Source organism: Labrus mixtus, chromosome 6 (genome assembly GCF_963584025.1).
Source record: "Labrus mixtus chromosome 6, fLabMix1.1, whole genome shotgun sequence".
Lineage (NCBI taxonomy): Eukaryota > Metazoa > Chordata > Actinopteri > Labriformes > Labridae > Labrus > Labrus mixtus.
Genome location: NC_083617.1, coordinates 2,382,774 through 2,410,588, shown reverse-complemented (window position 1 = coordinate 2,410,588; position 27,815 = coordinate 2,382,774). Strand labels below are relative to the sequence as shown.

General features: G+C 41.0%; 1 protein-coding gene across 4 annotated transcripts; it reads right to left on the bottom strand.

Annotated features, from left to right (window-relative positions):
• Positions 1 to 259: 259 nt before the first annotated feature.
• On the bottom strand, positions 260 to 27,815 carry tmem63ba (transmembrane protein 63Ba). 4 transcript variants are annotated; one of them, XM_061039454.1, is made up of 24 exons: positions 27,314 to 27,815; positions 19,490 to 19,711; positions 18,486 to 18,565; positions 15,608 to 15,646; positions 14,362 to 14,452; positions 14,221 to 14,258; positions 13,956 to 14,098; positions 13,539 to 13,590; positions 13,312 to 13,420; positions 13,154 to 13,224; positions 11,697 to 11,777; positions 11,452 to 11,575; positions 9,758 to 9,891; positions 9,500 to 9,637; positions 9,050 to 9,203; positions 7,690 to 7,796; positions 7,513 to 7,599; positions 7,342 to 7,407; positions 7,079 to 7,241; positions 5,734 to 5,839; positions 5,389 to 5,556; positions 4,839 to 4,954; positions 4,662 to 4,730; positions 260 to 3,925 (listed from the first exon to the last, which is right to left on the bottom strand). In XM_061039454.1, the coding sequence occupies exons 2-24, from the start codon at positions 19,685 to 19,687 to the stop codon at positions 3,746 to 3,748; spliced, it is 2,514 nt and encodes an 837-aa protein (XP_060895437.1). In that variant the 5' UTR covers positions 19,688 to 19,711; positions 27,314 to 27,815; the 3' UTR covers positions 260 to 3,745. The 4 variants fall into 4 exon arrangements, with proteins under 4 accessions (XP_060895437.1, XP_060895436.1, XP_060895438.1 ...); XM_061039453.1 differs by having other exon boundaries at positions 15,608 to 15,649; positions 27,314 to 27,814; XM_061039455.1 differs by lacking the exon at positions 15,608 to 15,646 and having other exon boundaries at positions 27,314 to 27,814.

Sequence of the window (27,815 nt, the reverse complement as noted above, 5' to 3'; positions counted from 1 at the left end):
TATGTGACCTTTAATACAGAAACATCCATGAGAGTATGCTAACTTTAGCCACATTAGCTCCTGGACATACTAGATCAAGAAAGGCTTTAGCAGCTGAATGTGGAGGTAAATTAAACAGCAGTACTTTGATATCGCTGGACTTGTTCTGCGAGTGCATAAATGTGGTATTTCTTCTGTCAAATGTTATATACTGTTGCTTAAAGTGACTAAAACACAGGAGAATAGCAGGAGTATTGAAATGAAACTCGTACTGGTTACATTCTGATTAAATACAGTTTTATTCTCAAAGAGCTGGGAGAGAAGTAAAGATCTATACAGTAAATATCCGGTTCATAAACGGCCCTTTGGAAGAAAAAGAAGAGAAGAAAATGAGACTGTTGGTACTCCTGCTAGCTAGAAAAATATAAAACTAAAACAGGCAGAGCACATGTGAACACATTTTTGAGGCTGAGAGACAATTCACCAAACATGATGAAAACACTGAAGAAGAAACGAGCGCAGAACTTCTACTAGAGAGCTCGGCCGTTCACATAAAACGATCCTTTTTATTTCCAGTGAGTCGCACTGTCGACACAGACTTTATGAAGAGGATCTAAAATCATGAAGAGGAAGTAGCAGAAGACGACGGACACCATCAGACTGACAACTCTAAAATGAAATGCGATGACATAGAACAGGACGACAGTAAGTTTGGTTACCGTATAAAATTTCAGGTCAACAGGTGAACTGCCCTTTTTTTAAGCTGTGAATACAGCCATCACGCCGCCGCTTAAGCCACTTTTCATCTTACAAAAAGTTGTGGAATTAACCTACATTCAGCGTTTCAACAGGTGTTAGACAAAACAGGACGATGAATATCTTCTCCTCAGAGCTGGAAAGTTTGTTATATTCTGACAGAACACATTCAGAGACTTCAGGACATCTCAGAGGTATAAAAAAATGAAGAGGTATTAAATATAAAAATCGACTTATCATGACGAGAAGTGCCCCCGATGGATACCAAAACAACAAACAAACGTGTGACGCTTTTATATCAACGGGGGGAAAAACGATGGAAACATGTCAGCTTCATCTTTTGTCTCTCTCTCTCACGGAGGCGTGTCCTTCTGTCAATCATATAAGTGAAAGTAAGGTTAGTGCACGTCTCCCACAACAGTCCTCTGAGCAGCTCAATATCACATTGGTATTGTTTTATTATTATTATAATAATTGGTCCCTAGTGACAGACTGTAGTGCTACTTTAAGTCCAACAGGGGGCAGCTCATAGTGTTGTTTCTGACTTTACTGTTTAAGCTCATATTTTTTGTCTGGAGCTGTTTGTTACGGCCTAACAAGAGAAGGAATATGTTAAAGGGATAGTTTGGATGTTTGTGTCCTCCAGTAGATGGCGCTCAACATCATCTCTGTCTGGGGAAGCTCCAGTGGCGTTCATACATGAGGGCGAAGCTAAAGTGCCTAGCATCAAGTATTCATCCTCGTTCAACTTTCCACATCTGTTGTCATAAAACAGCTGCTACTTGTAAAGGTACAGCTGTAATGTGGATTTTTATCAGGGTTGCACATTTTAAAGAAGGAGGGACGATGTTAAGCAGCGTTCAAAACGATCTATAAACGAACGCAATAAAAGGTTTGAGTGTTTGAGAAAAGGTGCAACTGATTCCATTCGGTTGACTCGTTTGTTTTGACTGCTAAGGTATCACATAAGGTCATTATAATGTTCAATACTTCAACATTGAATGTTTTAAAACAATGCAATCTCCGACGTTCAGGTAACTAATTGATTGATATAAAAAATGACTGAATATCTTCATATTTTTAACCTGAAGTTGCTGCGAGTAAAAGAAAGAGGACTTTATTAACTGCACAAATACAAACGTTTCCAAAGTACTCATGCGACTTAATGTCCACCTAGCGTTTCTTTCAGAGGGCCAGCAACTTTTTATCAATTATTTTCAACGAGGAGAGAGCGTTTGCTGCAGCAAGCAGCCGCCCAGAGAGAAACAGCACTCCGAGCGCTCAACTTGGAAATATTTCTACTTTTCACAAAGGCGCTGGTAACGTCACCAACGCTCTTTTCCAAAGTTATGATATTCCCCGTAGTCTCCCCGCCTGCTCAGATATCACCCTTCAATATGTCAACAGAGCTTGTATCGTTTTTAGACGAGGTTGAAAAAGGTTTTGAAGCATTGAACATTTTGACAACCTTCAGTAGAAGAACTAACTATCGCACCTGTAGAGTAAGTATGCTAGTAAGAGGAACTGGAAAGGGAACCTTCAGTTTTTAAGGGGATAAATCCTTCAGAAGAAACGTTAGAAGTTATTTGTTTTTAGTGTCAGAGGTCGGCTGCATCATGTCAAGATTTGCAGCGTGTCTCTCTCGTGAGCGGCCTTTTTTAAGATTCGATATGTTGTCGCTAAAGTTGTGCAATTCCCGTTAAACAATCTACAACTCCTAACTAGCAAAATGAGAAAGTGTAACAATGCTCAGAGACCACTGGTACAAGAAGCAGCTAGGCTAAGTGTCTACGTACAAGAGTTAAGATCGAGGAGGACCCGACGGAGGGCTGCGTGACGAGAGACGCCTTCAGAGCTCGTCAGCAGAAACTGAACGGCATTTAAAAAAAAAAAAAAAGAATCTCTACATACAGACGTAAACAAATGAGAACAACAGATAAGAGAAGCAGTCACATTAGGTATCATCTGAAACTGACCCAGAAAAAAAAACCAAAAAAAAACAGCCTTTCTCTCCGACCTCTGAGCAACGCTGCAAAAGGATCCGCAGGCTCCTGGCCTCCGGTCCTCCTGCAGCAGCCGTGCAAACGTTCCCCCCTCCCCCTACAGGAGGCAGCTTCAGTAGCAGCAGTCCAACAGCAGTCCCGACAAAAAGGCTCAGAGACTGAACCACGCCATCAAGTGTCTTAGTAATGTAGTGTGCGCCAAGATATACACGTTATCTTCTTCCACAGTTTTTAGGGGCGTTTAGCATTTACAATAAATACCATGTCAAAAAGGATTTATCAAGAATCCAACGTTTTGCAGCGTCAAAGCATCGAGGAGTGTTAGTAGTAGCGATGATTTTTTTGTTGTCCTTTTTTTTCTCGTTTTGAAAGGCTTTGACGGATTTGGAAGAACAGTATTTGAACATCTGCATTCACAAAGCGACGCGGGGTTGTGGAAACTCTCGTTCTCCTCCAACGCCCGCTGCTTTTACTTTTACAGAGAAAGTAGTGCAGACAATTAAGAGATACTGGTAAAAGAACTTCAGGTAGATCCCTCCGCCCTTTTGAACCAGAAGGCATGCTGTACAACAGTACCTTCGGGAAACTCGAGCTTATCGGACAGGTTCTCTTTTTCAAGTGCAATAATGTTAAGGAAAAAAAAAACAGACAGAACATCACTCCCAATACAAGACGAGGCAAATTCTTCATTTGTGCAGTAGTGTCTTTTCTCATTGGGTCCATGTATGTGCATGATTCTGGGATGTGCCTCGGGTTTATCAGAAGGAGGTCGCCGCCCTTGCATTATCAGAGTAGATTCCCTCTGTAGGTACGTAAGACGTTAGGAGTCCTTAAACAACAATCCGTTAAATCCTTAGTAGACAGTGTGCTTATGTTAGTGTCAAAGTTCCACCGCAGAGGTCGAGATGCTTCGGAGAACTATCGAGTCAGTTCCTTGTTTGTTTCACAGATTCAGTGCAGTCGTCGGGCTAAACTTTAAGGGGGATTCGTTTGTGTCTGAGGCAGTGTCAGTTCCGCACTTCATGGTCAATGAGGCTGTCCTCACCAGACTGGAAGTCCTCATTCAGGTTATTTTCCACATTGATTATTTCCTCGTCCTGCGAGGACCCCTGGCCGTCGTCCTCGCCGCTGCCCGAGTTGGCCTCCTCTAAAGTCGGGTCTTGAAGTACCTGAGCGATGTAGCTTTGCTGCAGAGGAGAGAATAAGAGGAAAAGTTAGTTTGTGTTTCAGCCATTAAGCTGTTTTTCTTTCTGTGATGTGATGTCGTCTTCTTCTATTCTCCTTTGTATCATCTTATCTGAATCTTTAATCATGTGATCGTTATTCCAAGTGTCATTTTTAGAGATGCATGATATGTGTAAGGTTTACACAAAGCTGTTGTAAACCCAGCATTGCATCGCGCTGGCTTCACATACAAACAGGAAGTAGCAACAACTGGCAGGTTTTCAAATTAAATGTTTGAAACTGAAGTGTAAGAGGAGCGGTTCCGTCTCGTTTGTGGACACTTCTTACATTTCAGTCTGAACGTCTTCAAAGTGAGACGGTGACGGCTGAGAATGTTTAAAGTGCCTAACGATCTTTAGTGATCAGTGATCGACGATTGGCGTCGTCAGTCTGATATCTGATCTGTAAATTACGACAATATCGGAACCGATGCCGACATAAGATCGGATCATTCCCATTTCTAGTTATTGTACTGCTTTAATTCTTCTACACACTCCTTCCATATATAAAGAGTTCAAGGCTCAATAAAAGGTCATTGGGGGGGAAAGACCTAAGGGGTCAAGCCCCTTCACAAACAACTACAACTGATTTGGGAGTTAGCCCCATGTTCTTACAAGCTTTAGCACTTTGTCTCTTCTCTTTTCCAGTGTTTGATCTGCAGGCTCGTATTGTTACCAAATAAACAAAGTGAATACACACCGCTGCGTTGGAGGTGGCGAAAGTGCGCACTGCTTGCCCATTCTCGACCCCGTCCACCTGGTTGTCAATCTATGAAGAAGAGAAAAACACATTAAACACAAGCAGGTGGATGAAAATGCTGCAGCTGAATTAAAAAAAAACATGAATATAACACATTAATTGGTGACTTTTTTTTACCTTGTAGTTGTGAGCGCTGAGATATTTAAAATGTCCAAAACAGACGTGAGAGAGGCAGATGATGATTGTGATGATCAAAACGATGAACGTGAACATGGACGTTGCAGCTGCGAACCCTGAAGAGAGAAAACAGATTGATCTTGCACATTTTACCACTGTCATCAATGTTTTTGCAAACTTACATATTTTACCTCCAGCAAGTATTTTTACATTCAGTTGACAAGCCTGAATAAATGTTGTATTTAATTTTTCATTTTTTTTAAACCAGTAGGAATGTTAAGTTAAATCCTTGATGTATAAATCTCTTCTTATTCTTATTTTTTATATTCTAAGTGCTTATTTACTTTGTATCTATTCTTATATTGTTTTATTTGCTTTGATAACAAGCTGCTGTAACATCACAATTTCCCAGTTTGGGATCAATAAAGTAATTCTATTCTATTCTATTCTCTCTTCTATGCAGCAGGTGCTTGTACTTTGTAATGCCTCTTAAATATAATTCAGAGTGTGCATGAACTGCAGCGGCCTGTAGGGGGAGCCCTCGTCTCACCAGAGCGAACAGTGGAGAAGAAGAGAAGCCAGAAGAGACAGAGAATAGGAGCGGCCACCACTTGGTTGACGGCTCCAGAGTGGATCTTTTTGTCCAGTTTGGATGGCAGGTAGGCGTAGTACATGTTGTATCTGTCAGCGAGGTGTTTCAGCAGCATGTACATCAGGCCTGCACAGAGAAGAGCAGACAAAACAATTACTGAAACTAATCCAATTACATCAGCCGATAAGCTTTTTGTATTAAGAACAGAACCCCACAGAGTGCTCCTTGTGTGTCTGTCAATCAGCACTCTCTATCTGAACGTGTGACAGCAGTGACCACCATCATAAACAGACAGAAACTCACCGAAAGGGACGATGATTGGACAGGTGATGCTGTAGGTCATGACCACGGTGAAGACGCACATCATCCAGGCATAAGCGGCCCCGAACTGGAACTCGTAGGCTTGGTGCTATGAACACAAATATCGAAGAAAAATATTTAAAAAATCTGTCATTTTAGAGTTGCAACAGGACGTGTCTTGTCGTGGTTGACGACATGTTTATCGTTGCCATGGATACACTGGATGATACATGAAAGGCCACTGATTAAGGAAGCGTGAGCTGCTACTGAAAGCTGCTGTTTTGTTGCTGTATGTGGTGCTGTGATGAAAACATCATGTACATTATACTCTGATACATTAGCTCGTCTGTAAACATATTCTCTTCCTCAGGTCGGTTTCATCCGGTCGTCAACGCTGAAATCGGGGTAGGAGGGGGAGTAGCAGAGAGGGTCACTCCCACGATTCCCCGCCAGCCTCGACGTCATCTTTTTGTTTTTGTTTTGATCGAGAGCTTCCTGTCTGACTGAAGACACTCTTTTTTTCCCCTCGTGTATTTCAGCGTCTGAAGATCGCCCACCATTCCACCCGTTAGTTTCCTGTGGTCATAAAGGTCTAATATGTATATTTCTTTATCTGATTTGACTCTGACCATGATGTGCTTATTTTGTCTGTGTATGTTATTGAACAGCACACTTTGGTCATCGCTGGTAGTTTTTAAAAATGTGATCTAAAAATAATAAAATTAATTTGATTTTAAATCCTGTGTTCTGAGTTTTTGATTAAAGTCTTGGCTTCTTTATTTCCGTTTCTTTATTAGCTTGTTCATTTGTGCAGAATTAGAGAACGAGTTAGTGGAAGACAGGAATGAAACACAAGAAATTAGTCATAAAAATTCAATATTTGCATCATGTGAAGCTGATTAACACAATTAAACAGTAACCTCAAAAAAATCCCCTTTTCTATGAAGCTGATTAAACTGAAGTCTTTGTGTCTTTTGTGTGTGCGGTTCAGGGTTCAGTGCCTTGCTCAAGTACTTGAGAAGCACCTCTCCAGCTACCAGACCAACTTCCATATCATAGTCCGCATTGGGACTTGAACCAGCGACCCTCCAGCTCCCAACCAAAGTCCCTACGTACTGAGCTACTGCCGTCCACAGTTTCAACATTTGATGTGTTGTCTTTGTGCTATTTTCAATCACATATTGTGTTTTAATGTTTGAAAATCATCACATTTGTTATTTTATTTACATCTCAACTTCGTAGGAAATGAAGTTGTACATGTTCAGGGAGAACACAAGTTAAACTAATCAACTAAATAGGCCACAGACTTGTCAATGATTTAAACATAGTAAGCACTGGACGCACTAACCCTCTTGACGTTCCTCCTCTCCGCTGCAGAGCGAGCCAGGCAGAGACGGATCATGTACATCAGTAGACCGGGTATCCTCAGCAGGTCCATGGCGTTACCGATGAATGCGGATGCAATGACGTAGTTCACAAAGAAGGCGCCGTTGTCAGGAAGGAACACACACCTTGATTCATATGAAGAAAAGAAAAAATCTGTATTGCTGTAAATATAAAAGAACCATCATGCTTCATCTCCAGAAGCATCCAAAAGTTTGTGTCACTTACTCAAATCTGATCGTAGCATCTGCCAAGAATTTTTTGTCAAAAAGCCAGCGGAAGAAAACGTCCAAACTGTAAAAAAAACAAAACACAGAGAGGATTCAAATGTTAATCAGAGAAATTATCAAAAGCAGCCAATAACTTTGCATTTTAATGTTTTGAAATAAAATCCTGTACCTGCTGAGTCCGAGAGAGGGCAGCAACAAGACCATAAAGATCAGGAAGGTGTAGCATTTATGCATCGTGGTCCTGTTCTCTCCTGACCTGCAAACACAAAGGAACATTAACACACGTTAGAGAGATGGGCTTTTAAATCACACAACTGCTGAAAGAGAAAAATAGTGTAAAACGTACCGGGTCCAGTGCGCTTCAAAGAAGGCAGAGTAGTAAACAATGGTAGGAAGTAAGGCGGAGAAGGACCACAGAAGGAGGGTGGGGAAGAACTGGGTGACGATTGGATTCTAGAGGACAGAAAAGAGAAACATGAACATGTGAGGTGTGAACCTGTCTCTGAGAAAGAGTGTGTATGCTTGCAGAGGTGTGGACACTCAGGGTCTGATGCTCAAAAGGATTGCGCAGCTTTTGGATCTGCTAAACTCAAGACAAAAAGAAACTGTCTGATTCCCAAAACCCACAAAGGGTTAAATGCTCCACTAACTGCCCTGCAGAGCAAACAGAGTCTGTGCCGTTTGCCCTTATCTGAATGAGCCATGAAGTATATATGTGGGGAAAACTAGCCCCTATCTATGCAAATCAGCATCATCAAAAGAAATCATCTTTCCAACGCACCTGCAAGGCAAGTTTATTTATGTCGAACATTTCAACAACAAGGCAATTCAAAGTGCTTCACACAAGACATCAAAAGCATCATGACAGAGGAAAGAAAAGAAACATTAAAATAGAACATTTAAAAAAATCACTGAAATTATTCAATCTGAAAATATGTTAAAATAAAAATAATTCAAATGAAATAAATAAAGTAAAAATATAAAAAGAGTTAAAAGTTACAGTGCAGAGTTAAAGTTTAAAATCGTATTAAAATTGTTTAATGAAAGGCAGCTGTAAACAGGTGTGTCTTTAACCTGGATTTAAAGGAGCTGAGAGTTTCAGCAGTTTTCTGTGAGTTTGTTCCAAATATATGGAGCATAGAAACTGAACGCTACTAATATCAATACCTGCACTAATATCAAAGCGGATTAGAGTGAAAAAAATATGTTCCAGGAGACGCTCTGAGGCGGTCTGGAGCCGTTCAGCACGACAAGGATGCAAGTGTTGTTTTATTTTTTTTATTCTGGGAGGACGTTTTGTTTTAAACAGTGAAACTTGTACTAAATCTTTCAAGTCTGGCCTCACAATAAAATTAAAAAAAAGATTAATCTCGTCTCACAGCTCTTGGACTGAATTGAGCTCCGTCAGCTTGAGAGTGCCGCTCCGTGGAGAGTGAAGATGCAGGTAGCTTTCTCTCTACATTTAGACTCAAAATGAGAGAAAACTGCAGGAAGCAGGACGACTTTGTTGGGTGTGTTTGCGTCTGATTATCATTAGCGCTAAATGCTTTGTGATTTAGAGCTTGAGAGGGAGCAAATGAGCTCCAGTTTTTTTTAGCTAAATCCATTCTTGATGAATCCGGTCCTCAGTGGGGTCGACTCAACAAGTGTAAAGATATTCATTCAATCTGACAGAAAAAGCAGGTTTAAACACGTTTAACACTCACATTGAGATACTCCACGGGTTTGGTGACGTTGAACTTGTCCATGGTGGAGATGATGATGGCGGGGGTGGTGAGGAAGAAGAGGAGGAGGAAGAGGACAATGTTGATGATCAAGCAGCGGAGCCACCAGGAGACTCCTCCCACTGACAGATGCTCCCTGTTGGATAAAGGTTATGCAGCGGTTAAAACGGACGCTGGGCGATGACCTGCGGTTATGGACACAGCTGGTCTGTAAAACGATACCGCAGCTCAAAAAAGTGGTTTATAAACTGGACTGAGAAGAACTCTGCAACTCTGATTATTCACATGTGTGACAGAAAGAGCTTTACAAGTCGACAAGTCTGTGTTTGTTGAATCCTGAATTAAGAGCCAAAAAGGAACCGCCCTTCAAACTCCAGATGTTGCATAATGAGCAGTTTGCAGACTGAATTTGTGACCTTAATGTGTTCTTACCAGTAGACATTTTGTGGATCAGGGGCGTAGCTGACGGTCCAGTTCTGTGTGTGGAGCTTGGGACTGAACTGAGAGCTCTTCGGCTCCCGACGACACTGACAGCCCTGACACTTACAGGCGTTGAAGTCTTTCAAGATTCTGAAAGAAAATATCCACCCCAATAAAAATACCAGATATTAGACTCCAGCAAGGGAATTCATAATTAGTAAATTCAACTTCATTATCAGGGATACATATTCACAAAGTGTTAATACTCACATTGCAGTTATGGCCTCGTTCTGAAAGGTGACAAAGGCCATTCCTAACGGCTTCCTGTTCACCTTTTCTCTCTCCTTCCTGTAGTCATCTTTAAGTTGAGACTCCAGCTTGGTGTAGTAGCCCACTGCTTCTTCCTGTGAAGGACATGGGAAACTAAGTCTTTCATGTTTGTTTTTAGTTTTACTATGAATCTAATTTCCCTTATTTCACATTGCAGTTGCATCAATATCACTTATTAGACATCTCCTGACATATACAGAGTTTTTACATAAACATTTTTTAACACTGACGCCAGCACAATAGGAACATTTCTGTGTAAAGTCAGGTATGTGAGGTATTCTGGACAATTCCATAGACTGTAAATATTAATGGACGAAGCCTGAGTGAAGTCAGCAATCCGTTACAGGACAGGGGGTTCTGGAGGTTGATTGGCTGCAGCCGCCATGCTGGAAATGCTGTCTCAGCCAAACTTTCAGTCAACCTAACGACAGGCTGAGAGCTGGAGCTGAGGCGGGTTTTAAGCCTCCTGACAAACCGTTACATCCAGCCGCCTGTCAATCAGGTCAGCTACACGCCTAACTATAGATAGCACCTATCGTTACTAAAATCAAAACTTGCGAGTCGTCAAAAAATATCATTACAAGGGCACAAACTGTCATAATAGCGTCGGACACCGCTACCCTCTGTCATCCTTTATACAAAACGCCCTGACTCCTGAGACCCCCCCCCCACCCATCCCGCTGTGAGGTGCATATGTAAAAAGGCTTTCAGGGGAAGCGCCTGTCCTGAGATTTGAAGAAATTATCAGGAGTGCACGTGGGACAAGGCTACAGTTTTTAAAATATCAAACTACAGCTTGCAGATTTAAAAATAATAATATCATTTGAGAAAAGCTTTTTTTTAGTTTCTAATAATCTGTGTGGTATTTTGTGTCTTGGAGTTTTAACATCATGGGACCCTTTGAGTTCATGAGCTTTGAAGATTCATCAACTCATCAATAAAGAAATTACTTGGGAAAAATTTCAAATTGAAACCTCAAAAAAAATCTGAATTAACAGATAATCAGGTTGCATCAGTTTGTTATTAAGATCGTTCTAGACCATTTTTTTATGATGAAAATGAACCACAAAAGTCTTCCTTTGAAGTAGTCATCATATTTCAGCTAATCTGTTTTTCCTCATCTAACCAGTTAGCATGCATCATGTTACACACACACACACACACACACACACACACACACACACACACACACACACACACACACACACACACACACACACACACACACACACACACACACACACACACACACACACACACACACACACACACACACACACACACACACACACACACACACACACACACACACACACACACACACACACACACACGGCATTGTTACTCTTGATGCACGTCAGCAATGCAAAACTCAATACAGCCTCATACAACAGTACAGCCATAAATGAAACAGTACAAGGCAGAGCATTGTAAGTACAACACAAATAGAGTGTACGTTGCTTAGATCTTTTTCTACTCATCTCTGATCCTCCCCATGAATCTAGAAGTGAAATGTAAGGTAAGACTGATTCTTTATCTTTCCCTTTAAAAACATTCAGTACAGTGTGAGCTTTTAAACACGTTTTCCCAGAGTGTGTTGTTTTGAGATAAAGCCGTGATAGGACGAGTCTGACCTGCTCACAGCCTTTGATGATGCAACAACAAAGGTGTCCGCAGGGCTTCGGATTGATCATGGTTGTGATGTGCTCTTTGGCCTGCAGGTCAACGAAGAATTTCTTGCTGCGCTCGGTCTTCTTCCTGCATGCAAAGACAGATTTACTGAATAAGCTCATTCCTGCAGCAGCCAGAGAGACGCTTTACAAGCACACCAGAGAATGCTAACAAGACGAGACACACACTTCAGTTCAAACACTTTTACCTTTCAGAGTTGAGATACATCAGTCTGGCCACATTGTAACAGATCCGAGCTTCCAGTACAACACAGTTTTCATACGCCTGCCTGTGAACAAAAGGAGCAGGGAGCCACAAAGTTAAAGACAGGGAAAGCTTCACAAAGCCGTCATGTAAACATGCAGGACTCAGCACAGTGTGTTTAAAACAGATGACATATCTCTACTACATAAAGTGTGTTTACATGGATTTGAGTATCAGGGGTTTTAAGTATCCTGTTTCTGTTTTTGTGCACTTAAACATCAAATCCAGATTTCAGAAACCAGGATAAGCCCTTGCCAAAATTTTGAGAAACCCACTTCTACTACCGGGAGAATTCTGACAGAAAACGAGATACCGTACATGTATACGCCTTATCCCGGTTTTTTGCCGACTACCTGGGAAAGCGCCGCCTCAGCCAAGTGACCTATCAGCAAAACAAACATGGCGGCTGCAACGAGAGTGTTCTACTTCTGGAGCGACGAATAAACTGAGTTTCGTCTTTCGATTCAAGTTTAGATTGGAGAAAGCATCATGCAGTGGTCTTATTCTTCTCTGATTTCAAAGTTGACTCAGATTGTAACACTCTAAACTCCATTAGGCTGAAACGCTTTGCTGTTTTCCCACTCTTTTTTCCTTACCTTTCCACCTTAACCTCTCCCACACAAGTGTTCCTGTAACCGCCTCAGAGACCCCTCCACTACCAAACGGAGGTAAGCTGCACCACTGTTTTTTTCCCCTGCAATTTGTCCCTCCCACATCGCACCTTGTGTTCCTAAACATTACCCGACACACTGTGAGAACGCCAGCTTCTGCTCATAGTTTGTTTCAGTTTGTGCTGTAAAAAATAAACATCAAAGGTGCCTTCTCAAAAAAGATCAGAAACTGGGATACTCGTATTTATCAAGGATAATAGACTATATTTAGCCATGTAAACGGCAAATCTCAAATATGATTAAAACCTGAATGAGGGGATATTCAATTCCATGTAAACACACTGATTATAATTTCATTTGTAAGTCAAAATAAAGGTTAAAAATAGAAAGTAACAGATGTTCCTGAATTCTCTCACTCAGGATGTTTCGTTCTAATTTTTGGTACTTTAACACAGAATCTATTTTTACCACGAAGGAGCAAAAAATAAGATTCTGGTTAGCTCTGTTTGCCTAAGTGGGAAGTGAGGCAAACACCCACTCCTCAGTATTTGACCATCCTGACACATGACTTGCATGATCTCGCTCATCTGGCTTCGATTATGGATAATTACACATATAGGCCTGTCATTGTCTGATTCAGGCAGGGCTGCTTTTTTAACAGGAAAGGGCACGGCTCTCATACACCTTAATACAGTCACTAACTAGTTAACTGCTGTTCCGATAGAGCGGATGGATTGAAGCGTGCTCAGATATTAACTGAAGAGTGATGATATGACTGATCCTGACTTACTCAAAGTGCTGCTTTATCTCAGTCTCCTCTGCATATTTAGAGATTCCATTGACGAATAAAGTGCGTTTCACCTGCATGGAAATGAAGACAGAAGAATTAGGAACAACCGCATGTAAGGAGTGTGTTAATCAATCATTTTCTCAAGCCGTGCCACCCACCAGGTCATCCTCCTTGTAGTGCATCTTGGAAGTGTGCCGTCGCATGCTGTACACCGTCAGTAACAAGTAGAGAAATGCAAAGATGGTGTGCAGCCACAGTAGCGCATTGCTGAGGAAACAAAGGGAAAAAAGGGATTCAGTGACAGCAGCAGAAAGGATAAGCTTTATCGTGTAGCTTCAATGAAGTGTTTAGTGTGTTGTGACCAATTAAAAAAAGAAGTACTCACTCTGCATTCAGATTTGCTATAGTGGTTCGCCCAAAACTATAGGCGTTATTTTCTGCAAAGGAACAAGAAAGAAGACTTCAAATTTCACTCACACATAATACAGGTATTATAGATGTCTATAATTCAGGGGGCTAGCTGCTAGCTAGCTTAACCCCGATTTGCTCCCGCTGTTTTGTCGGCATATGAATGTGTATGAATGGGATTAGTTACGTCTGATGGTCACTTTACACAGCAGCCTCTACCGTCAGTTATGAATGTGTAGGTGTGACCTGCTGTGTAAAAGCGCTTTGAGTAGTCTGGAGACTAGCGCTAAACAAGTTCAAGTCCATTTAGCATCTATCATTAGAATATTAAAAGATAACACATACTTTTCTCAACTTTCAAGGACCCTCAGGTGGTCATTTCCAAAACACTCACCAAGTAGGTTTCCTGAGAAGTTAACAGGAAGGACGATGCCCACAGAGAGCACACCGACCACGACCAGCAGGCCAATGATGTGTCGCTGAAAGGACAAGTAGTGTACCGCATCCTCGCCACACTTCTCCCTTATCTCTTCATCCCTGCACGATGACACAGCGACAAAGCCAACAGAGCAATTAAAAACAATAATGAGTAACAGTAATAACAACAAGGGTTCCACTGATTCTTTTGTTTTCAAAGTGCTGCGAGTAGGTTGACTCACTTGATGCGGAAGATGGCAGTCAGCCAGGAGCAGAAGCCCTTGAAAAATAAAGGAAGTGTTTTAACAGCAACAATATGCCATGAACTTTATACGATAGATGAAAAGACAATGCATTTGATGTTTTCACAGTGGTAGACTTACTGTATCTCTCTGGTCGATGTCTACTGAGCTGGAAATTGAGGTAAGCCGCTCGTAGCGTTCTGGTGTATCTGATGTCAAAGCAGAGGCAACGCTGCACAGAAAAAACAAAAATACCAAACATCAACACATAACCTGAAGGGCTGTTAGTTCCTGATGACTCATGACGCGGGGATTACCATCAGTTTGGACAAGTTCACACCACAAAACAAACATACACCCTGAAATGAGACTGAAGAGATTCACCCCTGTTTACCCTGTGTGGGCTTGACACATGGTTAACCATTCAACCACATGGGAAAATCTCTGCAGCCACATTTCATGCAGCGTAAGCCTACTTTACACAGGTTGAAAAACACCATCACTGTCAGAGGGAAAGGCTGAGATGAAGAAGTTAGGAGGCTAAGCTCTACAGAGAAGAACAATCACAGAGGAAACGGCAAACCAGCAATCATCGAGAGGCTGATTTATGGAGCGCATCCAGAAGAGCCTCAGGTACTCCTTGAGATAACATTATGACAAAACTTTATGGTCTTATTTTAAAGACAGTATGACATAAGGTGTCAGGTCATGTCAGGTCGGTTTACACATAACTAGAAAAAAAATCTAAGGAGGACCCAGACTTTGAGGAATTCCAACATTGATTCAGTGCTTGATACTTCATAAAAGTATGACGTCACCAAGGGATCTAAGAGACCTCTAATGGAATGAGGAGAGAGCCTGCGGCTGTAATCCACCGTCAGTGCTCCTCTCACATTCCTGTAAGGAGTAGGTACGGCTCATCTCAGCTCTAGTAGACAGGAAACTGTGGGAGCACCATGTTAGGGCCTGTCTATGAACAACCATCAGGGGAGAATTACCTCTCCCTGTAAGGATCCTGTCCGCCCAGCTCATGCGATGCACTCACAGAGAAGAAGTCCATGCTTGATAAAGAGGTCAATACACAGATTAGCACACACAGATCTGATTAGGACAGTGACAGAGGACAGAGACACCCAACAGCAGACATAAGAGCGGTACAGAAGGGGGGAGAACGATTAGGAGCCTGGTACTGGGAAACGCCTGGAGGAGGAGGAGGAGGAGGAGGAGGAAAAAACACAGAACCATCAGGAGTGAAAACAGGCTGAAACCCACAGCGGCCTGGGCAGAGAGGATAAGAGTTATGAGTTAGGTCAATTACAGAGACGGGGGGGTGGAGAGAGAAGAAAAAGTTAGTGAGTGTACAATACGGAGAGAGGGGAGGACCTACTATTCCCGATCATCCAGGCGACTGTACCGCTGATCCATTCTTCTGGGGAAAGGAGAAGCAAAACAAAGCTATTCAGCTTAGTTGAGATACAATGTTCCTGTTGGCCCTTTAAGTGTGCTGGTTCATAAAACCAGGGGAGTTTATTACAACACAGTCATATCTGTGACGGCTGCTTTTACTTTTGCTTTGCACAGCCATTTTAAATGTATAGTATATTAACCCTTTTAGCTGCAACATTTAATCCATCAAAAGAAAGAAACATCCAATTATTTTGATAATCCCTTTTTATTTTTGGGGGAGATATTTCCAGAAAAACTTCAAACATCAGCTGGTTCAAGTTTCTAAAATTTAAGGATTTGCTACTTTTTGTTATGAGGTAATATCTTTGTACAGATTCTACATACTGGGGGGGTTGAATTATCTGCATGGGATGTGTTTTACATTTCAGTAGGCTTTTTTTGTATGCAGGAGAAACAATCTCTATGGAGAGCAAAAGCAGGCGAAACGCAATCCCTGAGAGTGACACACCAGCTCGCATCACGTAATCTGACCATGATTTATTTATCTCTGTAAACTGATATCTGCATCAAAGTGGAGCTAACAATAAAACACATCAAACATTTAAACTCGAGCCACAGATCTTTTTGACGTTGTGTCTCAAAAGCCAATCAGCGTTTAGATTCCCTGACTATCTGAAAAGCACCAGAAAGTGATCGATCCGACCTCCGTTCAACACACATTTTAAAAGTTTTCTTCTTCTCTTGACAAAGCTCGACTTTTTTACAAATCTGCATCATGATGTTGTTATTGAAAACTTAAGACCCGTTAATTGCAAAGTAAATCACATGAAGATCACTTTCTTTTTCAGGCTCATGCAGCAGAAGTGAGCCACAGTGAAGCCTCTGTGTAACTATTATCTTCTGTTGACCCGAGACTCACGAGAAACAGATGAAAGGTTGCTACTTCTGGGCATGTTATGGGACAGAAGAGATGACAACATGGACGTGGCAGACGCCAGTGCAGATGTAAACGCTGCAGGGAAAAGACCAAAGTCTTGCCTGGAAGTCATTTAACATTCTGCTGGCTACACCAGAGTCAAAGGGGAACTGACATCTGTTCCCAGAGGCCAAACTTGTTGTCAGATGATGATGGCCGATGGGTTCTGAGACTGGTTATTAGTAAAATAATTTTGCTTTAGAACTGTTGGTTTGACAAAGTCAAAACATAGGACTTTGTGATGGGTTAGACCCTCTCACATCTTAACCATCTTAATTAATTAACTCGTAAAATAAATAAAAAGCAGATGGACTGATTATTATCTATTATATTGTTAGTATTCTGTTTGCATGTGTGTAGGCAAACTGTGTGAGTTTTGCCTTGTTATTTTTTGTTTTGTTTAATCTGTATTGCTCTCTTGTTTCCTGTACAGCACTTTGGTCAGCTGTTGCTGTTTTTAAATGTGCTTTATAAATAAATGTGATTGATTGATTATGAAAAAGTTGTTCGTTAGCCCCAAATCCTTTCATTTGTTTCACCATGAAACCCCAAAATCATGACCTCTGAAACTTGAACAAAAGAAAAATAAAACTCACAACTCGTGAGCAATTTGATGACTAATGATTTTCATAGTGAGGTTTCAGATTCACTTTGCAGATGTTACAGGAATCTAACAGACAGACGCTCATCTGCTGTCAGCTCTGTGTCATGAGACAACACACTACACTTCCCGTCTGTTACAAAAGTGTCTCATGCTGCCTAACCCCCCCCAAGCCTCCCACCGTGTTGCAACCCCGCTCTCCGCTCACATGCAGCTGCAAAAACAGTGAAGCTGCAACATCACTCAGACACAGCAGGGGGATGTAGGTGATGGAGCACTGGGTCATGTATTTTCCAGGGTTCACAGTCAAAGAAGTCTGTTAAAAATGTCAGATCTTCATTGTTCTTTCACTTCATCAGTCCTCTTGTGAAGGAGTTAAAAAAGAGGAGGGGGATCAGTTATTGTTATGCCTCTTTGGCTGCTCCAACACCCATTCATATCATCAGATCAGTAATACATCTAGCATAATATTATCAAGCAATAATGGAGAACCAAGACAAAGACTGTGGCCTTTAAGTGGTCCTGGAAAAACAGTATTCTAATCGCTTTTAGTGACTTAGTGTTTGCTTTTCTTCCTCTATTTCTGGCTCATTTCATCAACAGTTTGTCTCAAAGTGAGGAAACCATGTTACAAGTGTAACAATGTGAGAGGGAATTATTTCCATTGAAAGGGAAACTGCTGACTCGGACTCCCTGTCTGGAGAATATTCATGTGACGTCTGCGTCTGGAAGCTAACTTGCTTCAAACATAAAACAAGATTTTTTTTTGTGTTTAGCATCCAGAATGAACAACAACTAAAAGTAAAATAGATGGTTGATATGGTTGATACCCTGCGATGCATAAAACAAGGCTTTCATTACATTTTTGTCCCTGTTTTATTCAGTCTGACTCTTTATCATGCAGAGACATTAAGTACGAGGTCCAAACCTGCTGCCTGCTACACTGGCCCTGCAAAAAGTGCTGTCTCATCGTGATCAATTATCAAGATGTCAAACAGTGTTACAAAGATCAGGTATCTTGCAAGATCGATTGTTTTGGAGGGAGTTAAGTTGCAGTTAACACAAAGTATGTCATCTTAAAAACTTGAGGAGGTTTCAGGTAGCAATACTTAATTAAATATTTAATCTGTTAGCATCATTAGCCAAACGGTTACCTTGTGACATCCATTAAATTGAAATAATTTCATATGTACACACAGTAGCTGTAGGTGTTAAAACTTTCCATGGCTCCTTACAAATCAGAAAGTCTTAATAACAGCCTGAGCAATGTGTTGTTATTACCTGTCAGCGTCAGTCACCAGAGCCAGGCGCCCATAGTCCCAGGCTACTTTTCTCAAGAAGGAGAACACAACCAGCAGCATCTAGAAGAACAAAAAAAAACAGTGGCTGTAAACACTTCTAGTCACTTTATTTACATTACAGAGACCCGATGAACAAAATGTCACAGAACTGCTCTGCGGTGTTTATCCTTGAAAAACACATTTCTGGAAATTTTACATCAACGCTGGCGGCTACAAAGAAAACCCAAAACCTGGAAAGCAGTGTTGTGGAGGACTGGATATTATCAATTTAGTAACATTTTGCAGAAAGTGCTGGTAGTGAAATAACCTCAACATCTGCAGAGATTTAAGTTAGACATTTTGTGTAGTTATAAACTGACACTACACATTTTGAGCCATTTAAGGGAAGCTGCAAGTTAAAAAATTATGTTGTTGATTTCTGTTGTAGTCGGTGAATCGAAAATCTGACAATAAAAATCTAACATTTCTCACTATGAAAGCCTAAAAGGAATAAAAAAAAAAAAATCAAGACAGGTTTTGGTCTCAGGTAAACTCCAGGAAGCTGGATTGTCCGCTAACATGTTAAAAAATACTGGGCGATAGATTTTTCATTTTTAAAATTTAGAAATTGTAAAATAGTTGAAGGTATAGCTATTTATATTTTTTCCACAAATCTCAAAGAATTGGAGGAACTTATTTTCAATTTATCTGATTGAAGCCTTCTTCACACTCGCACAAAACTCCTGAAAATCTCCTGAAGTTTTAAGGGTGAGCTGCATGTGTGAACACAAACAGCAGAGGTTTTCCCCTCGAGTGAGTGGGAGGAAGTGGTGACGTTATTCCCTGCGATCGGTGCACGACCACAGGCCGTCTGCACGTGGCTGGTACGACCTCAGTGCACGTAATGAAACTGCTGCATTATGTTTTCTGTTCCCCAGTTTCTCCAAAAATGTATTTATCAGCGAAGGTATCCTAGAACTAAACTTGAGCAACAGAAGAACTTACCAAGAAGCACATAAAATCAAGGGCAAGGACAGTAGGCACCCCTCCAAAGGGCAAGCCCTGAAGCACAGTGCTGCGTATTCGGGCAGAGTAACAGAAGTCCTTGGAGGTGATGTTGGGCAGCTGCGTCGGGCAGCTTTGTGAATCGGAGCATCCTTGTACCCCCCAGATGGCCATTGTCAATATCAACACTCTGTACATTACTCACTGCAGCATGTTGACAACCTGTAAAGGATGAGACAAAAGTGCAAAAATTATTTTTACTGTTGCATTATCAAGCTCACTGTAGTTGTCAATCAGCAGATCTTAAGAGGATCTATTGCATTAGTTAGACCAGTGATTCCCATAAGGGGCGCAGAACCTCTAAAAGGGGGGCCTGGAGCTCTGACAGCGTGTCCCTGGCAAGGCTCAACAAAAACAATGCACACGTTTTTCATTGCAAGCAAAGCATGGCACATTTTGTGAGAGGAAAGTAAGGCTGAAAATGAATCAGACCTGAATCAGACCTCATCATAAATTTGGAAGCTGCATGATTCATTTTCACTTTTAATTTCTTCCTCTTTCTGGGTCGGTTGAGTCAAACTAAAGTTTATTTTCTGTACTTTATGCAGCTGAAGTTTGAGATCAATTTTAAAGATTTGGAATTTGTTAGCAAAGAGCATGACTGACACAGTATGTCGATTTATGTCGATGTGTATTGTGAGAGGTCAGGGGGAAGGCTTGAAAATAATTTCATCTGCCTAGGAGGGGCTCGGCAGAAAAAGTTAGGGAACCACTGAGTTAGATAGAAATGTAGAGATGATGAGACACAAAAGAAACAACATGATTTAAAAGCTTTGTAACCTCTCTTTTGCTTAATATATGGTACCATCTTTAAGATCCATCTAATCTGTACTTTGGGTTGTGATGATCCAAGGCTTACATATTTATGTTCACAAAGATATCTGGATATTTGTGGATGTGCTGCTGTGAATAAATGGGATTAGGGGTGATTGACATATGATATGATTTCTGCTGACATTTCTGCTGTGTCATTAGTCGCATGCTGCTCTTCACCACATGCAGACAATTCAAGCCTATATCTCTTGAATGACTGTACACTTTCTGTTCCTTGTTGTTGACCACATTGCGTGCTGCTGATACACAGTTCAACTTTGTACTGAATTCAAAAGAGCTGTGGTCAGGGATTTGTCCTCACAATCTGTAGATGTTCAGCCCCAAAGAAGCTATTACCTATTTCATATTGCACATCTAGAGCAACAGTTTTATTCCACAGATACATGTTTACAGCGCTGATTTAGTCTCCTTACACCTATGTTGTCTTTTAGCATGCTGAAGCTAGATTGCACATTACTAGATTGATTGACAGTTAGGTGGAAATAGCATTTCCAATATGGCGATCTCTATCATTCAGCTTCAAAACGCCTCCTCAGAATCCAATGGCTACGTCCATGTTTTTTACATTCTATGGTCCAGGAGGACTGCCAATATGGACCCAAATATCTTCACAGTTACCTTAAACTTAACGGCACATACAAGGAGCAGGGCATAATCATTGAAAAGTTCAATTCACAATCCAATCTTTAAGCTTTTAACATCTCATGCAGTAGCCAAGGAGGACGCAAAATATAATAATTTATCCTGACTGAACAGATACAAACATATTAAAAAACACTGTCCTTTATTCATCTATATATATATCCCACAATTTCCCAGTTTGGGATCAATAAAGTAATTCTATTCTATAGGCTATTTAACTCGAAATGTTTCTCATCACACTCAGAGTGAATGAAAGGTTAGAGAGGGCGCGTAGGTGTTCTGGCGAGTGTGTTTGCACAGTTGCTCTGCTATACTTTTGCCCTTTGACCCACTATTAGCAGCAGCATTCACGATGCTGCTCATCTGCCCTAACACTAACTCATTTATCCGCTAACTGGAATGCTGTGACATCAGTGGAGAGGGACGCAGCCAGGGCTGAACAATAAGCCGATAGAGATCGCAGGGTTCAAATGGACCGGTCTCAACCCAAGGAGGACACAACATACCCCCCTGTGCCTTCAACAAGACTGCCGCACATCCTGGACCCCGGGGGCCACGACTCAGACTGTTTAACATTCAACACCGACACCTTGGAAAGGGCATTTAAAAAACAACCAGTTAAGATGTTATCGATGGCATAGTAAGCCCACCTCATGGCTGAAAGGTCTGTGTCAAAGGAATACCAAACAGGTCTAGTACTTTCCCAGCTTCTTAAGTGATGCTGGTATCCATCTCTGAAATTAATACATCCATCTTTAAAGGTCAGAAATCAGGAAACGAGGAGTGTGATATTAAACAAATCATTCTGATGTGTCTACTGTGAGACCCACTGCATAACACTAAGCATACAGGTAAATACTGCACAACAAGTTAATAATTCCTTTAAATTTGTTTTTACTTTTCTGTAAATCAAGTAAAGTAAAAATCTAATTAGTATTTATTATTAATTAGCAAGAAGAATGACAGACATCCAATAGTAGTATCAGCAGCACCGAGATTCACTGCATGCATGAGGTTTGAAAATTAAACATACAAACAAAAATGATAAGACCGATTACTCTTTTAAGTACGACTGTTAAAGTTCCTTTAAAGTATTTTAGTTAAACAAGAGACACAATCCTGGTGAAGGGGAACAACTGCAGTTTAAAGGTGGAGTCAGTGGCCAATGTTCTTTGTAGCTTTTAATTTGGCCCCTCCTCCTGGGCTCATCGACACCAGAGACGCACGCCCACTGCTTCTGGCAGCAGTTGCGAGAACACGCCCGCCCACCCAATCCAGCAAAGACCCCGCAGCATTCACTCAGCATCACTCCTCATCCCAAGCTGCTCTGTGAGTGCCTGAAAGCGCACGATTGCCGTTTTGCCAAACTATGATTACAATTTCTCTCCTTTGCAGCTGCATGCTCGTCCCCGCCATTTATGTCACTCTGAAAGGCATCCAGTCACTGAATTTTATCTGCTCCCAAACTCACATGCACGCTGTCATTGGCTGGGTCAAACACACCCACTCCCAAAGCCTAGTAACATCCCGGGTCAACCAAAACATGAATATTCAGACAGAGGACAGAGTCTCTGTGGACACAGTCACCACCACACATGTATGGAGACCCTGAAGTGATGACGGATCAAAACTAAAACAGAGTCCACAGCTTTTAGGACTTAAATATTGAGCATTATTACAACTATCACAACTTCTGCACTTTATCTGCCAACCCATTTGCACATTTTAATTGTTGTTGTTGCTCTTTTTTGTGAACCATTTCTTAATCATGTCATGTTTACTATGAGGTCTGCTGCCCTCTTGGCCAGGTCACCCTTGTGAAAGAAATCTTGATCTCAATGGGTCAATTGCCTGGATAAATAAAAAAATAAATGGTAAATGGACTTGAGCTTGTATAGTGCTTATCTAGTCTTCTGACTACTCAAAGCACTTTTACACCGCAGGTCACACACTGACGGTAGAGGCTGCTATGGAAAGTGGCCATCAGAAGTAACTAATTCCATTCATACACATTAATACAACCGCAGCAGAAGTAATTCGGGGTTAAGTGTCTTCCCCAAGGACTTTCTCTTCCACAGCGGACATGTTTCTGCAGGAGCTGGGGATCGAACGCCCAACCTTCCAGTTGAGCGGCGACCGACTCTACCAACTGAGCCACAGCTGTCCCCAAATAAAAAGAAGTGGCCCTCATAGAAGGATGGTAACATATTGTCAGGTCCTAACAAAGCGTTGCTGACAACACGTGTTTTACTTTTAACCTCTGTTTTAAATATGTTCCCCTTTGCTTTCTGTTTGTCTTTGTACAAGTTGTTCTGTTGGATTTTTAAGTAAACAAACAGAAGTTCAGTTTCTCTTAAGAAAAGCACAAAGTGTGTATTTCCTGTATCCTATATTTCCTGTATCCTATATTTCCTTCCCCATAGAACATTTTCAAAGCCAATCAGTTAAGCCATTATGGATAAATAGATATGTACATACATTATCCATGTGCTTCAAGTTGGCTTATGCACTACATTCACTGGTGCATTTGGCTGCACATGATCTATAATGTCACTGAGTGCATGCATGATCAGAGCAAAACAAGCCCCCATGTTGTTCATCTGAAGTGCTAATCAAAGTGTGATGTATAGATTTGGACCATTAGATATAGAAACATGGAAAATAAATATAAAATGTATAAACATGTCATTGTTGATATTTTAGATGTGTGCAACAGCGCAGTGGGATCAAAGCATGACTCAGCTGAACAGGAACACTGAGCCACCTTTCCAACCTGATGATGGTTGCCATGGCACCATCAGTCAGGCACACGCTCTCAAAATAAAAATAAACATAAAAAAAAAGAGGACGGAGAGGCAGAGGGTATCTCATGCCTGCTCATTTGAAACTCAATCTTGCCGTTCGCTCTCCCGCTGAAGCAGGAAAAACAACGTGGTGTCTCTGATGCTCTGACATAATACAACTTGTTTTATGAACACAAACAATATCAGAGCAGAGTGTCTACAAAGACAAACAATGGAGCAACTCGTTTGCATCCATGCAGGCAGCTACATGTTTTTTGCATATTAATAAAGATGCAACCAGTTATACCGTTCAGGGTGCCTCACTCCTACTGCATGGCTCTGAAACTGCACAACACTAAAGCTTTCCATCCACAAGCTGCAGAAATGATGCATTTAAATCTGCTTTTTCTCCCATAACTTTGTGACTCATTGTTCCTTTTATTCTCATTAGTTGAATATTTGAAGAGGCTTTTGAAGTGCCTTAAAAACAAACGGTTATGAATCAGGGTAGCAGCTGTTGAGCAACACCGACTTGACATGCTCCACCTCGCCTTCCACGACTAAATAAAAGCGAGCTAAGCGGAGGAGGGACTCCAATCTGTGCCAACAGTAACTTTGGTTTTGTTAAGCTCTTTTACAAAAGCTTATAATCCAGATAAAGAAACACGCTTAATATTTTAAATGTATTATTAACAAGTTGAGGTTCAAAATAATCAAACTTTTACAGCCCTCTGATTGACAGAATACTCTCTTTTTCCAACACAGACGTCAACTACGTTTACCTTAAAATATACGACCTTAAATAAAACCCCATCATCTTGATCATGTCTTTCAAATAGCTATGTGGCCAGTAATTATTAATTTCTCCACATTTCTCTTGATAGCATGATACTCAACACATGTCAAAACTATTTTATGTAAACCCTTCTCTTAATCCACCACTAGTAAATTCACAAACCTGCTTAATGCGTCACAATAATATCAGACTCGGTCGTGAATTATCCAGCAGGGCTGACGGCTGATAACGCAGATCTGCACACACGTGTCTTGTTAATATTAGTCTGTGAATCATTGACGACTTCTACTTGCCTGAGCATTGATTTGACACCGATTGTGATGACGTCACATGATGTGCGTGTGGTTTTGTAATCTTGTCACAGCATGCAAGTAAAAATAAGAGCACAGAGAAGAAGAAACAGGAAATAAGGAGGGAGAAACTCTGGAGTTCAAATAAAGTCTCCTGAGTTTGCACAAATGACTCTGAAACAAAATACTGATGCTGAAATAAATGAAACTATAGGGGGGAGGAGATCTGACAGAGGTAATAACAACATTACATGGACAGCTTATCAAAGCTGATGCCAACTGATAAAAAGACTATCATGAGTAATAAAACACAAACACACCTAACTACTCATTCATATCAGTGGCACCACACAAGGTCTTAATCACTGTTGTGATGCGAGCAGTGGATTATGTTATCTCCATGAAAGAGATCTTACCACTTAAGTTAAGTCAAAAGATTGCAGTGTATGTTTCAACAGCTCTTCACAAAGTAAAGGATGATTAAAAATCTATAAATAAATAACAGTGAAATTTGCAGCTGGTCAATTAACTGACTGTAGAATAGTCAGACAATAAATTCTGAAGTTTTCTGCCTCTCGTGGTGCTTTCATGCTTGCAGAAACTCCTGATATTAGCCTGAGGAGCTGCATGTGTGAACGCAAATTCAGACAAATTTTTCACTCGGACTTCACCCCGAGTTTCTCCTGACAGGCCCTTATGTATTTCAAAGCAGCAAGTCCGAGTGAGCTGATGAGAGAACACAGCGGGAAATTCTCAGGAGAATTCACCTCGCGCCAATAGAAGGGGCTGGTGACGTTTATATACTGTTACTGCTGCAGGGTGCATAGACTGTCTGTCTCTGTGCTCTAATTAAACGGCTGCATTATGTTTCCTGTTCTCCAGTTTGTTCTTCTCAACATTTTAGTTCAGATTGTGGTTCTGTTGAACTACACATAGCCTTGATTATTGATATAAAGGCAAATATTCAGCGTCTTATAGCGGATTCTCTTGCTTCCTCCGCGTCATTTTATTACGTCAGGTCTTACCTCAGGAGATCCCCCCCCCCCCCCCCCCCCCCACCCCCCCACCCGTCTGACAGGGACAGTCTCCCGCTTTGAGGTGCATATGAGAACAGCCAGGTCAGGAGAATATCCGGAGCAGTCCTCCTGAAGTCATCTAGATATTTTCAGGAGTGCATATGTGAAAACAGCTTCAATGTGATGTGAAGAGCTGGAGTCTTTAGTCTCATTTGATTAATAATTGATAAGGCATCACTCTGCACAAGCAGTCGGTTTGTGATGGGAATTAATCACATTTCTCAAAATGTACACACACACACAAAAGTATGCCGATCACAAATGGATAAGTCTTGCTTTCAGATGGACCAGAGGAAAACGTTCTTCAGTATTTGGTGTTGAAGTCAAGCCTCTGAGGCCCATTCCTTTATTATCTCATCTGGATATAGTTTGAATAAAGGTGTGTCACATAAATACTTCTTCTTTACCGATGTCACTGAACTACAACTACTTGATTTTTGAGCATCAGCTGACACAGTCGAGCTGTCCAAGATGAAACTTGTGTCTGTGAGTGCAGCACACTTTAACCTCTTTGCTACTGTCAAGAGTTTCTCTCACTGCAGCGTTGCACAAGTACCACTATTGTCAGATTGCTGAGATATGTTAGGAATCGCTGATTATCTGGAGGAGTGTCAAAATACTGAATCCTTACACCTACAGTTTACCAGCTGCTTGATGAGATAAGGCGTTCAGACTCAGAGACATCTTTAAATCACTTCTTAAAACTCACTTTTATGTGATGCTTCCTTTTTAATGCATCTTGCCTTAATTCACTGTATTGCTCTTAATCTTTAAATCCATTCATAATCCTTCTTTTTAAGTGTTAAATCTTCTGGTTTAAATATAGAATTCTAGGTAAAGACTGTTTGGAGGATGTATGTCTTCTAAGTTTATGTTTAAGTGTTAAAACAATGTGCATATTTTAACCCATGAGCACTTGTCTCATATTTGCATTGTGCATTTACTGGTGTTACATTTGTATTCTATGCTGAATTTCTCAAACAAAAACACATAAATAATCAAATTGAAGGGAAAGGATGACGTTGTTTTTACTACAATAAGACTGGAAATTAATTTAGAAAAATGTTGCATCTTGAATTTATTCATTTTGTGTTCATGTTTGGGAACAGATGCATGAACAGATGTTTATGGAATCAACTTATTTCTTGAAATAGATGAATTTAAAAATAAATTAAATCATTAACATGCGCTGATAACGGGATGTGTTTACCCGTTTATTGTTCTGAAAACAACCATTCAAGTTTACCACATAAGACAACAACAACTAATGGACAACAAGTGAACATGTTAAGTCATTAAAACTGAGATAACTACGAAGTTAATATCATTAAAAATGCGCTTACCTTGCTATAATGCGCAGCAGGGGGAGAAACTTGCACAATTAGCTAATGAAAGCTAGCAAACTGTACCGTTGACGTTAGCTCACTTTAGCTCCTCGATGTAGCGAATAACAGGTGGAGACGACTGTCGAGGGTTTACAAAAGCACCAGCTTTTAGTTCCACAATAAATAAGAAGAGTTCATTGAAGCTGCTATGGGCAAGCAGCGCTAAGATTACCGCGTAAAGCTGGGCTAAACGGGCTAACTGTTAGAAATGACAGACAAGTTTAAGCCGCTACTGTTGTGTCTGTCAGCCAGTCTAACAACTATCGCTAACCCGACCAGTCCAACTGAAGACTCACGCTGCGTTCAGGTGCCACTCGGATGCTCGGAATTCTCACTGTCAATGCGTCGAGCTTCAAAATTCTGTTTGTTCACGGTCGTGAAATATCATGAACAGTATAAAAGATAACATCATGGTGTGTTTATTGCTAAAACGGAATCAAAAGTCACGATATGTGTCAAG